The 12,402-nt window shown below is 36.0% G+C and overlaps 1 protein-coding gene across 2 annotated transcripts in view; it reads left to right on the top strand.

Moving 5' to 3' along the window:
- ptpn21 (protein tyrosine phosphatase non-receptor type 21) overlaps positions 1-11,159 on the top strand; it is a 37,534-nt gene extending 26,375 nt beyond the window's left edge. For both annotated transcript variants that reach the window (XM_081347873.1, XM_081347872.1), the window contains 5 exons: positions 919-1,137; positions 1,734-1,862; positions 3,061-3,295; positions 6,176-6,336; positions 8,776-11,159. In XM_081347873.1, the coding sequence (XP_081203999.1) occupies positions 919-1,137; positions 1,734-1,862; positions 3,061-3,295; positions 6,176-6,336; positions 8,776-8,904 (873 nt within the window). In that variant the 3' untranslated portion in view covers positions 8,905-11,159. The remainder of the gene's footprint in view (positions 1-918; positions 1,138-1,733; positions 1,863-3,060; positions 3,296-6,175; positions 6,337-8,775) is intronic.
- The last annotated feature ends 1,243 nt before the right edge of the window (positions 11,160-12,402 follow it).

Raw genomic sequence — 12,402 nt, 5'->3', positions numbered from 1 at the left:
ATCTATCGGTTTATTCTTAAGCCGTTTATGACTTTACTCTGATAAAGAAAAACAGGTTAACGCACTTACATACTTACATGATCACTTGCACTGTCGGCTTATTCAGCATAACCGGGTAAAGAATGTGCATGTAAACGTGCTCTTTATTCTCTGAAAGTAAAAGTGAAAGCAAAAAATGGCTGAGCTTTTGCCGTCTGTTGCACATTCTCTCAGAGATGAGAGATGAATCTACCTCAACAAAAGCTGATAACGATATTTATCAACTATCTTAATTTACTGGCTTAAAGGGGTGGTATAATGCCCTTTTCACAAGATGTAAAATAAGTCTCTGATGTCCCCAGAGTGTGTATGTGAAGTTTAGCTCCATATACCCAACAGTTATTTTTATATTGCGTGTTAAAATTGTCACTTTTTGAGGGTGAGCAAAAACGCACCGTTTTTGTGTCTGTTCCTTTAAATGCAAATGAGCTGCTACTCCCGGCACAGGGGGCGGAGCTTCAACGGGTGTGTCCTTATACCATACCTGTCAACACTCCCGTTTTTCCTCTTTTTTTTTTTTTTTTTTTTTTAGCCCTATCTCCCGGACCCCTCCTTGTTTGTTATTTCTCCCGGTAAACTCCCGTAACTTGCATGGCCCAAACTCCTTTATGAATAATCGGACCAATTTGTTTGTCTAATGTTGACCAGTTGCCAGATCTTGTTCTCCACCCCACTTTTATAGTTTTTATCATTGATAGTGAGGTCATCAACTAGCAGTTCTGTTGAGGGCAGATCTTCAATGGTATAGCAACTAAAATACTTATTGAGTGGGGAATTTTAAGAGTGCGTTTCATTTTGTCATACGTCATTACTCGCTGTTAGCATGCTGTGTAACATCACGTTCTGAACAGACGCTCACGTCCTGTGTGTTTCCTGCAGTGTAAGATCCTGGAGCAGCGAATGGAGCAGGGGATGGTGTTCACAGAGTACGAGCAGGTGCACAAAAAGCGGCCCAACTGTGAGTGCACTATCGCTCAGATGCCCGAGAACAGCGACAGGAACCGCTTCCAGGATGTCCTGCCGTACGACGACACGCGTGTGGAGCTGGTGCCCACCAAAGAGAACAACACGGGCTACATCAACGCCTCACACATCAGGGTGAGCTGTCCATGGACATGTGCATGGAGATAATGCATCGATACTTCAGGACATTGTATTTAATTTTAGGAGTTCAACCCTGCTGATTTCATATGAATTTTTATATTCAGATCTTAATGACGTACTACCAACCCTCAAAGTTTAAGCACAAACTACTGAAACCCTGCTGTTTTGTTAAAAATAATTATTATTATTACTATGCCCTAAAACTGATTGTGCAGATCAAACGGTAACTGGTTTAAAGGGTTGGTGAAACAATCATCTTGCCCTGATTGGCCACATGGTGGCGCTACAGTGATCAAAACAAAAATGGACAGCACTTAGTCTAAGGAGCATTCAAAACTTTATGGCAATCAGGCATATAACAGTTATGAATGTTAAAATGCTACATTTCTATTGTAAATTACCTGAAATAGCTTAGATTTAGGTTCGTTCAGGCTTGCTAAATTAAAGCCTATATTTTTATGCTTGCACTTGAAGGTCTTAAAGTGCTCGGACCCCAATAATTGATGCTTGCAGCTATATTTTATTTATGCGTTGATTTATATCAGATTAATCAGCCTTCATATTGTGATTTGTGCCGCTGTGTTTACCAGGTTACGGTCAGAGGTAAAGAGTGGAGCTATATCGCATCTCAGGGTCCGCTTTCCAGCACCTGCCAAGACTTCTGGCAAATGGTTTGGGAACAAGGAGTTGCCATCATCGGCATGGTCACAGCGGAGGAGGTGAACATTAAAACACATCTCTGCATGCACAGAAAGGAAATGTTGGTTGTTATTACTTTAGGTCTCTGGGACACAAATTTCATGATTTGATTTCAATTCCAAGATTGCGATTTTGTTTCAATTCCAATCCTGATTTGATTAGATATCGATTAATATCTAATCGATATATATATAAATTGTGTAATCTCTACAACTAATGCTATAATAAACCATACAGGGAATCCTGTCAGCTAGTACGTTACTGTAATATTAAAGGATAGAATTGATTTGTGTAGAAGCATTTTAATTGCATATAAGGTAGTTTTTATAATAATAACTTTGCAATTAATGATAATAGTTTTTACTCCAATTTGTTAAGCAGTGCCTGTCATAATGATGGATTCATTTGATCATACATTAAATATTAAAGAACAGATTAAGTAAAAATATAATGATATTATATTCTGACGTAGCTGACTATCGAGGTTATGGACATTGAAGGGCTTTCCTGCAGTAAATGTCAATTACATGACATTGTTCTCAAGCTGATTTATCCTTCTTTCCGCGGTTGAAACACTGATCGAGCGATTACATGAGGATTCATTTCAGTAAATTTTACATATCAAAAGTCACAAAGCTTCTTGCAGTTTATTGGATGGCAGGTTCTACAATTTACAAATAATGTTTGTTCACGGTATGCATCAACTGAAAACAGCATGGACTAAAATAAAGTTTCTTGAGATTTTGGTTCATCAAAATGAGAATCGATTAAAATCAAGCCATATTTGTCATTTACAGTGTCACTCTTCAAACTGACGTGTTTTGCCTTATTAAATCTGTGCATCCTGTCATATAAGTTTGACCCATGCTTTTATGCTTAAAAGTGAAGAAGACCCAACTTTACACATGTTTTGTAAGATTCCCTAAATTGTTAAACATACTTTATTAGATTGTCCTGGACTTAATACAAGTAGAATGCTCTTTTATGAAGTCACCTCGGGGTTACCTTATGGATTTTTTTTTTATCGTATGTTAATTTAAAAAATCTTTTGTAATGACTTACTGTTTTTGTTTGTTTTTTATTGTATTTATATGATATTTGTATTTTTGTGATTTTATTTCTGCCATGAAAATAGCTTTGGATGCTGACATGGCACTAAATAAAACACTCTGAATCTTTGCATCCTCAAACTGGCTTGTTTTGTTTCCTGACCTGCAGGAAGGAGGTCGTGAGAAGAGTTTCCGCTATTGGCCTCGTCTGGGTTCTCGCCACAACACTGTTACTTATGGACGATTTAAGATCACCACACGCTTCCGTACGGACTCGGGGTGCTACGCCACAACGGGCCTGAAGATCAAACACCTCCTCACAGGACAGGAGCGAACCGTCTGGCACCTGCAGTACACAGACTGGCCCGATCACGGCTGCCCGGAGGACTTTAAAGGCTTTCTTTGTGAGTATAACACCGTTTCCTATCCAGACGCGATGCGATAAGGTTCCAGTGACAAATAGTTTGTCTGTCCACACACTAGACGTGACGCGACTGCGTCAAAATCAATCAAAACCCACAGCCAATCAGAACAGCGTGTGGGCGGAGTCTCGCGACACCAGAGAGTAAACTTGACGGCACGCGCAAGAAAATGGAGTCGCTACATAATCAAATTCACAAATATTACACCATTTAAACATTATTAAAAACACATAGGCTACTGAGTTACTAAAACAATCTTTGTCAAAGAATACACTTGTTTGTTCACAGTTTGAACGTTCTTGTTTCCATTGGTTGAATTTCAAGATCTGAGGTGAATTATCCATTGCTTTTACAGCCACAAAGCTGGAGCACTAAATGAGATTCAAAGTCACATTACACGCTTTAAACATTAAATAAAGCACATAAACAGTACCTGAGATTATCATTGCCACACTTTGTGTTTGTTGTTCCAGCGCAACATCGCAGGAAAATAGAAACCGTTTCTAAAATAGAATCGTCGCGTGTCGCTGTCGCGGCTGGTTAGGACAAACACTGATTAACATGGAAAATAACCTTTTATCGCGTGACGCGTGTAGTTAGGACACGGTGTAACAGTAGCCACGTTTCACTTACCCTTCAAATTGCGCAAATTGAAATTGCGAATTGAAAAACGCCCAATGGAAACACGTCAATTTCGTCAAAAACTCCCATTTATCGCTAAAAAGTTTTTGCACTCGTGTGAGGTTTTTCAGGCAATTCGAAAAAGAAATATTTTGCAAAACTGCAATGGAAACAGTTTTTGTGCATTTACAGTCACCTGACGTAGATGACGCGGTGTGTTTGGACAGAATACGAGACCGAGTTATTTATTAAACTCATATAAGACAGCAGAATGACAGGAATACTGGATTCTAAACCTCAAATAAATGCCACAATCAAGACCTCGACGCAGATCTGAGGGAGAAACACCCAGAAACTCCTCATATGAGCCGCTCACAGTATAATAAGGTTATTTCCTTCTAATTAATGATTGGATAACACACATACATCTTTGATTAATAATAATGGCTAGTGCAGTGGCTGGGATATACATAAACCTACCAGCGTCCGTTGACATTTTTTTTGGAACGAAGTTTTAGTCGCATAACATCGGCTAATGGAAACGCCGTCATTTTGCAATAGTTTTTTGCCAACATTTAGAAAAAAATCACAAAAGTTTTGCGCAAATCTGTAATGGAAACACACCTACAGATTAGGGCTGTTGGAACGAATTCCGAAATTCGAATATAATTCGAATATTAAAAAAAACAATACTATTCGAATGCTGAAGTTCCTATTCGAATATTGCTTTTTTATGTTTTTTTTTTTTTTTAAATGCAATCTTGCCTTTCTCGCCGCCTTGGCACACGCATGAGAAAATTAAATGCTTTTGTTTCGTCTGATAAACAAAGTTTTTGAATCATATAACACGTTATCCACGCTGTATCATCATAACTGTCAAAAATCGCGGAGAGGAATGTCTCCACGGAAACGGAGATCAACAATTTGATTCACAGACAGTCCACACTACAACGTGAAAACGGCGTTTTCAAATGTATCCACTTTGGAGTACGTTTTCATTAATAAAAACGCCATCTCATTGTGGACGGAAGGCCAAAACGGAGAGAAAAATATACGTTATTTTTTTTATGACAACTTACAACCTGACAAGCTAGGCGATCTGTCCGAGGAACCGCTGCTAAAACAGGCAAGAATTACTTATTTTCTGCCTCTCTCCTCATCACGGGGCTTACCAGCTGTCCGTCAAACGGGCAATAACAGACAAACTAACTTAACAGTTTATCTGTGAAGATATTAGACCGATAAACATCACGCATTGGCGATCCATAAGACTGTGTATTGTGTAATGTCGTAAATATTAATAATAGGATGAATTTGAGCATTTAATATTCGAATATTATTCGAATATTAAATAAAATAAGGAATGGAATTCGAATAGTATTATAGAGGAAGATTGACAGCCCTACTACAGATATCAGGCTTTATTTAGATCAAACATCACTGCTTTTGGCACTCTAGACATCACAGGTGGTGTTAGCATCTGCAAATGAGTTTGTTTGTAGTTCTCATGTTCATATTGTCTAGACAAATTATACATTTCTCTGTTAGTAGAAAATTGAAAGTGTTCTCTTGAATTGTTGAACATGCTGCTGTGAGGAATGTTGTAATAGGAGAATGTCACAAACACATCTCCAGGTCTTAAATACCTGAAAACCGTATTGTATTAAGAAAAATATGAATAAGCACCAGAATGTGTGTGAAAAAATATTTTATATAAAATGATAAAAAATTATTCATTATAATATGTAAATAATATATAATAGTATAATCAGATATATAGCCTACGTGTGTGTATATATACATACATGCATACACACACACACACACACACACACACACACACACACACACACACACACACATATATATATATATATATATATACATACACACACTCTTATGCAGTTTAAATGTGCGTGTGTATTGTGTCTGGAATTATATCATATTATATAGTTTTTATGGTCATAAATATTTTTTGCAGAAATAAATGTGTTTAATTGTCTTGGTACAGTGCATAACAGGAATGTCACAACATCTTATTGCATAAGCTTTATTTGCTTGTTTAATTTGTGTGTGAAATATGAGCTGGACACGTTGAGAGGTTTCTTAAGACCAGCTGCATCATCATGATTGAAGAAACATTGTTGTGGTGACGTTCATCATGCATGACTTTAAGCTGCATAACTGTTGAGTGTTTTATCCTGGCGTGTCTCTTTAAACTGCTCTATTTCTGTGTCTCAGCGTACTTGGAGGAGATCCAGTCCGTGAGGCGACACACCAACAGCTCCAGCGACCCAAAGAACACAAACCTGCCGGTTCTGGTGCACTGCAGTGCTGGGGTGGGACGCACTGGTGTGGTCATTCTGTCTGAGATCATGATCGCTTGTCTGGAACATAATGAGGTACATGTGCTTACAGTGGCATCGCAGAACTAGAGCATCTCAGGGTGAAATGGTCACGGTTACCAGGGTAAACTACACACACTGCTCACCGTAGGCATCAGGGCAGAAAGAAATGTTACACTTCTGCTTCAGAAACACATGGTTGCTAGGAATAGAGATGACGACGTCCTCTGCATATGTAGGCATGTGGCTGGACAGGTTTGAACCACACGGAGATCTTAGTCACAGTTTACGGCACATGATTTAATATGACGAAAGCGAGGGGCGGAAGCACAGACTGTGGTGCGGTTGTGTAACCTGGGGTCAGTCGTTCAGACATTGAGACAGTGACGTCGGTAAACATTGTGAAAATTTGAGGGATCATAAATATAGTTTATTAGGTTGCACTGTAATCCTGTCACAGTATGAGAAATTTTATAATTTTAACGGTATATATCACAAATTGATTTCTTTAGTTGGAAATTCAACAGAAAAAAAAATGTATTAAAAAAAAGATTGTTTTTGAAAAATGCATGGATTTAAAAATCAAATAAAACGTATTAATTTAAATTAATAATTATTTATTTAAGAATGTATTCAAATTAATGTGTATACATTAATCCATCTGATATCAGTGCAAAATTGGAAATTTTGCAAAATATAATTTTTTGTTATATTTTAATGATTATAATTTAATAAGAAATGTTTAATTAAATGTAATTATTAAAATAATGTGATTTTTTTTTTTAGTTCTTTTTATGTACAATATTTTAATCTTTCTTATGTAAATGATTTGTAGTAACTGAATGAATCAGTCATAAAACACTTGAGTTAAACCTAAATACATGAGCAAAATTATTATGTTCCTTTAATATTAAATGTTATAATTAAATTATTAATAGTTTAATTTATATTTATATATTTTATTGTTTTATGTATTGTTTTTTTATTCATTTACTTTTCGTATATAGATCTATTAATACCACCACTTTCTTTTCTTTTGTCTTCTCTTCTATATACACTATATTCGAATAATTTGTGTAAATGATGTTTCAAATAAATAAATCAGTCTAATATCAGTGCAAAAACAGATTCATGTTACAAGACAAGAGTTCAAAACTAAAGTTATTCATATTTAATATTTTTTGGATTATTCTAATATTAAATGTTATTTAAGTAGATGTTATTTAATTAAATTTAATTCTATACCTTTGATCGTATTCGTTTGTTAAAAAAAAACTTTCGTTTTGTATTTGTGCCTTTTTATATATATAATTTTATGTACAGCCCTTTGAATTTCCATTGCGTATGAAATTTTATTTATATATATAGGCCTGTCGCGATAGTCGATAAGTCGATTAATCGCACGATAAAAAAAATGAGCTCGATAATTTTTCCGGCCGCGATAATTCCATTTGCATGCTTGTTTGTTTTCCTCGTCTCTCTCTCTCTACCAAAGAGACTGGATGACCACTCTCGGTTCTTTAGCGTAGGAGGAGTGAACCCTCTTGTTGTCAGTTGCATGGTCTTTGTGTGGGGAGGCGGCGGCGCGGCACTTGTCAGTCACATGGTCTTTGTGTGGGAAAGGCGGGACTGTTTGCGGCTACTGCCGGGAGAGAGAGAAGACGCTAGTTGTGAGTTGCGACAGCGAGCCCGATCACATGAAAATGCATATCTATACCACGAATGTTATTTCTCGTGCCATTTATACGCCAAAAATAGTTTTTGCGTGCATATGATACGCTCTTTATGGCGTGTAATACGCACGCACTCCTCACCCCTAATCCTAACCAAGTATTTTCAGTGCGTAGCATACACACGCAATAAAGTGCGTCTCCGTCTTCCCGACAGTACACAATCACTTGACAAAGTAACAGGAGGACAAAGTAACAGGAGTAACAGTGCAAAATTGTGCGATATGGCTTGTTGAGGCTTTTTTTTATTTGTTTACAAAGGTCCTAACTGTCAGTTTTGCCTGTTATGGAATGTATCACCATTTAATAATGTCTAAAGCCTAATGTTTAATATTTTTTGAAGTGCAATTTTGTTTCATTTTATATATTAACAGACATTTATTTTGTTAACAGACACTAAGAGTCCATTGCTTTCATTGTTTTTGGTTGTTTTGTTCATTTTTTTGGATATTTAAAATGTTTTCCGTTTTCAATGTTTAATATTCTTTAGAAATAAAAGTTTATAGATCGTTGAAAAGGTGTACCTGCATTATTATGCCATTATAATTATATTAAATGAAAATGGTCTCAGAACGACAATATTATCGTTTATCGCGATAATTTCTTGGACAATTTATCGTCCAGCAAAATTTGTTATCGTGACAGGCCTATATATATATATACACACAATTATGCATTGCTTTGCCTATTTATCTAATATTCTAAAGCATGGTTGAGATTGAGAATGTAAAGGTGAGGTCTGACGATGCGTGGTTGTTTCCGACAGATGCTGGACGTCCCGACTGTTCTGACTTTGCTGCGACAGCAACGCATGATGATGGTGCAGACGCTCTCACAGTACACCTTCATCTACAAAGTGCTCATTCAGTTCCTGAGAAACTCCAGACTGATCTGAGACCAGCGCTGGCTCATGTCCCATGAGCCCTCTCATGACCTCTCAGTCCGCCGGAGCCGTGAACGCATCGCATCGGACCGGCGCCGGCGCGGCTTCGCTTCCTCACAGTATTAGTGACGGGGCAAGTATGAAGGACACTGCGCCGCGCTCTCTTTATCCAGTATTATTCACAGATGTCCCTGTGGGCTTTTACACGTGATCGCGGACGCCAGTCCCAGCACTTTTATTTTGCTGTACATAGACGCGAATGACGCAGCTGTTATTTAATATGATGCGCTGAACTGCAGTGGTTCTTTTATACCGGGTTCCTCGTGGATTTTACTAGTTTACGCATGAAGGTTTAGCACGCCAAAACGAAAACGGCAGACACGGTGTTTAAAGACGTGTGTGGATTTCACTTCAGTAGAAATGATCGGGTGAATCTCACGAAAAGCCCCAAAAAATATTAATACGATGGACAATGCAAAGTTCATGAAAGTAAAGGCAAAATGTACACACACACACACACAAAAAAAAAAACTTGCTTTTCTATACGCTAAATAAAACGACTTGTTTGTTTTCATGAGATTCACCTTGTTGCATCATGGGATGGATGTTACAGGACTCCGGGAGTTTCACGTCCAGTGTTAAAGCTGTTTCTTGAGATTTTGGTCATGAGCGTGTCACTCTACGAATGGGTTTCACTGATCAGACGCATCTCGAGTTCGAATGCAGCCAAAGACGGGAGGGTTTATTTTCTGTCCGCAGACGCAACCTATAAAGAATTTACAATATGTATTACAATTGTATATGAAAAACTCTCAAATGTATTCTACGTATCATAATCAGAAAGGCTTTCTCTTTTGCATTAGGGATGTTTTTGTATTTTTTCAGCTCTTTCAGCCGCCAGCATTCAATAACCCGACGCACCAAAGAGCGTCACAGACTTGACTTGTGGATTGGAGTGAACAATAGAGTTGGGTATATTGTTAACGGTTTGTGACTTACACACAAACACACACACCAGCTATGATGGTTTACCAAAGAATTTTCAGCATATTGAGTTCATTTACTTCTCTTATCTTAAAGTCTTAAAACACTGTGAAACTGCATTAACCAAGCACAATGTGCCATATCAAATCATGTAGGCCCTTGGCGTTTTAATTCACATTGCAATCAGGTCTTCTAATCTTTCATTGTTATAGCAGCGCTGATTGATGCCACCCTCCACCGTAATGATGCTGTTACACACCCATTCAAACCAAGACTTCATGCGAGTCGACAGATTCATTATGACGGTTTATTGAAAGTATACTTCTTTTTTTTGCCAATTTTCACCATAGGTGAATTTCACAGAAAATATCCAGGTCATATTTCACTTCACAAACAAAAGTAAAAAAAACAATGCAATTCAAGTAAGTGCAATTGAAAATATTTGTTGTGCTGAATTTAATTTATTGTGTCCTGATGAATTACTGAATTCCAGTAATGAGATTTTTCACATTGCTGAAAGGTTTAATTGTCCCAAAATAGGCTTTATTTTCCATGCAAAATATAAAATAGTTTTAATAATATTTTTTCTTTAATTTTTCAGCTGAAATATGACCTGAAATTCACTCTAAAGCTTTGAATGGTGCGTAAAACAACAGCAATGTCCTTATTTTTTATTAGGTTTTATTTTTTTTTTTTGTGAAGGACAATCACTTTTTTTCACACTATATTATGCATCTGAATTCTGAATATCACTTCAAATCGTGAATGAACTAATACGTTTAACAGTTCGATTGATCTGAACATATCTACACGATGGCTTGAATCCGCAATTATCCGTCAGTACTATATGAGGTGAAAGTCATGTAAGTGTTTGAGTAAATGGTTACAAAAGCACAATGTCTGTCTCAGAACCTTTTCATTATTCATGTTGAGTTTTATTGCTCTAGATTTAGGCGTTTGCTCGTATTTAGTGTGTGAGCGGCCCGTGATCAGTGTTCATCTGAACTGGAAAATGGAGATTCGAGACCATTTATGAACAAAGCTGAAAACTGGACTGTTAAAGCCCTTCCCAGAGCTGCTTTTTGGAATACATGTATATTAATAGCACATACTGTTTATATGGCTGATTTTAAGTGTTATTAACTTTTAACCATATTAAACTTGCCGCCATCATCATGAGTGTGTGTTCTGATGATGTACAGCTGTCAGAAGAGCTAAATTATATCCCATTGTAAACAACTATATTTTTCATTCAGAAAATAAATATTTTAAGTTGTTAAAGCAATGCTTTGTCTCTTTATCTTATTCTACACTGGGTGGAAGGAGGATTTGAAGAGCATAAATTGTTTTACTGTATTAAGTACAGAATGTTATTTGCATATTATTTATATGCTATTATGGTTATATATATATATATATATATATATATATATATATATATATATATATATATATATATATATATATATATATATATATATATATATATATATATATATATATATACATACATACATAAAGGTTAAGTTTAAGTAATTTTATGTGCTTTTGTCATTTTTACTAAAAAATCTATATTGCCTTATTTTTAAGTTTTAGTAAATGAAAATTAGAAATGTTACCTTGGTCTAAGTTTTATTATTATTATTATTATTATTATTATTACTTATTTTATAACACTGCAGCAAAGTACTGTGGTATTACCATCTAACTCCATCACTTTACCATGGTACTACTGTACTTTTTGTTTAATAAGGGAAGTTTGTCAATGCATTAACGTCAAGTTGGTATGTGTTTTTGACAATTCTTGTATTACTAAAAATGTGACTACAAATGCATGTAAAAGTTTTTACAAAGTCCTTAATGGTAAAACTGACCTTTTCTGGGAATTAAGACGTTTTATTGTGTAAAAATAAAACAAATCATTTATATAGTAAATTATGCATGTATGTACAATGTATCCCATCAGCCACAAGAGGTCTCCATGTTTTATGTGATGGTTTTGTGGATGCATTAAAACAACCTTGTTGGAAAAAACTTGGAAAGGTATTAAGTGAATTGTAATGCTTTCTCGGTATTTCTAAAATGGTTTCGGTCATAAAATGTTTAGACTTTACCTGTGATCAGTGCAACAATATTTATCCTTTCCACCTCTTGAAACTGAAAAAAATGTTTTATCAATATGTTGATTTATCTCTCATTGTTGAATTAAATCAGAAGTAGTCAAGTAATAAAGTGTTATTACACATCCAAAGAATTAAAAATACACAGTGAAGAATAAAAACGGGACAGTTATTGTTTTCCTTGCAGCTCATTTGTTACATAGTGATGCGCGTGCACACGGACTTAAGTGATTATACTAAACTAACTCAAAAGTAACTGTTTCGTCTATGTAATTTGTATTTTAAATATATTTATGAATAATCTCTTATTTATGTGAGCTCAGGTGCTTTTTAGAAGACACGGCCACGTTCACACTGCGATCCTTAGCACTCAATTTTTTTGTGTGTAGCTGATCACGTTGTTTTA

This window comes from Scardinius erythrophthalmus (assembly GCF_964197995.2).
Source record: "Scardinius erythrophthalmus genome assembly, chromosome: 19".
Lineage (NCBI taxonomy): Eukaryota > Metazoa > Chordata > Actinopteri > Cypriniformes > Leuciscidae > Scardinius > Scardinius erythrophthalmus.
Note: the sequence above shows the minus strand (reverse complement) of the source record. Positions and strands in the feature narration are given on the sequence as shown.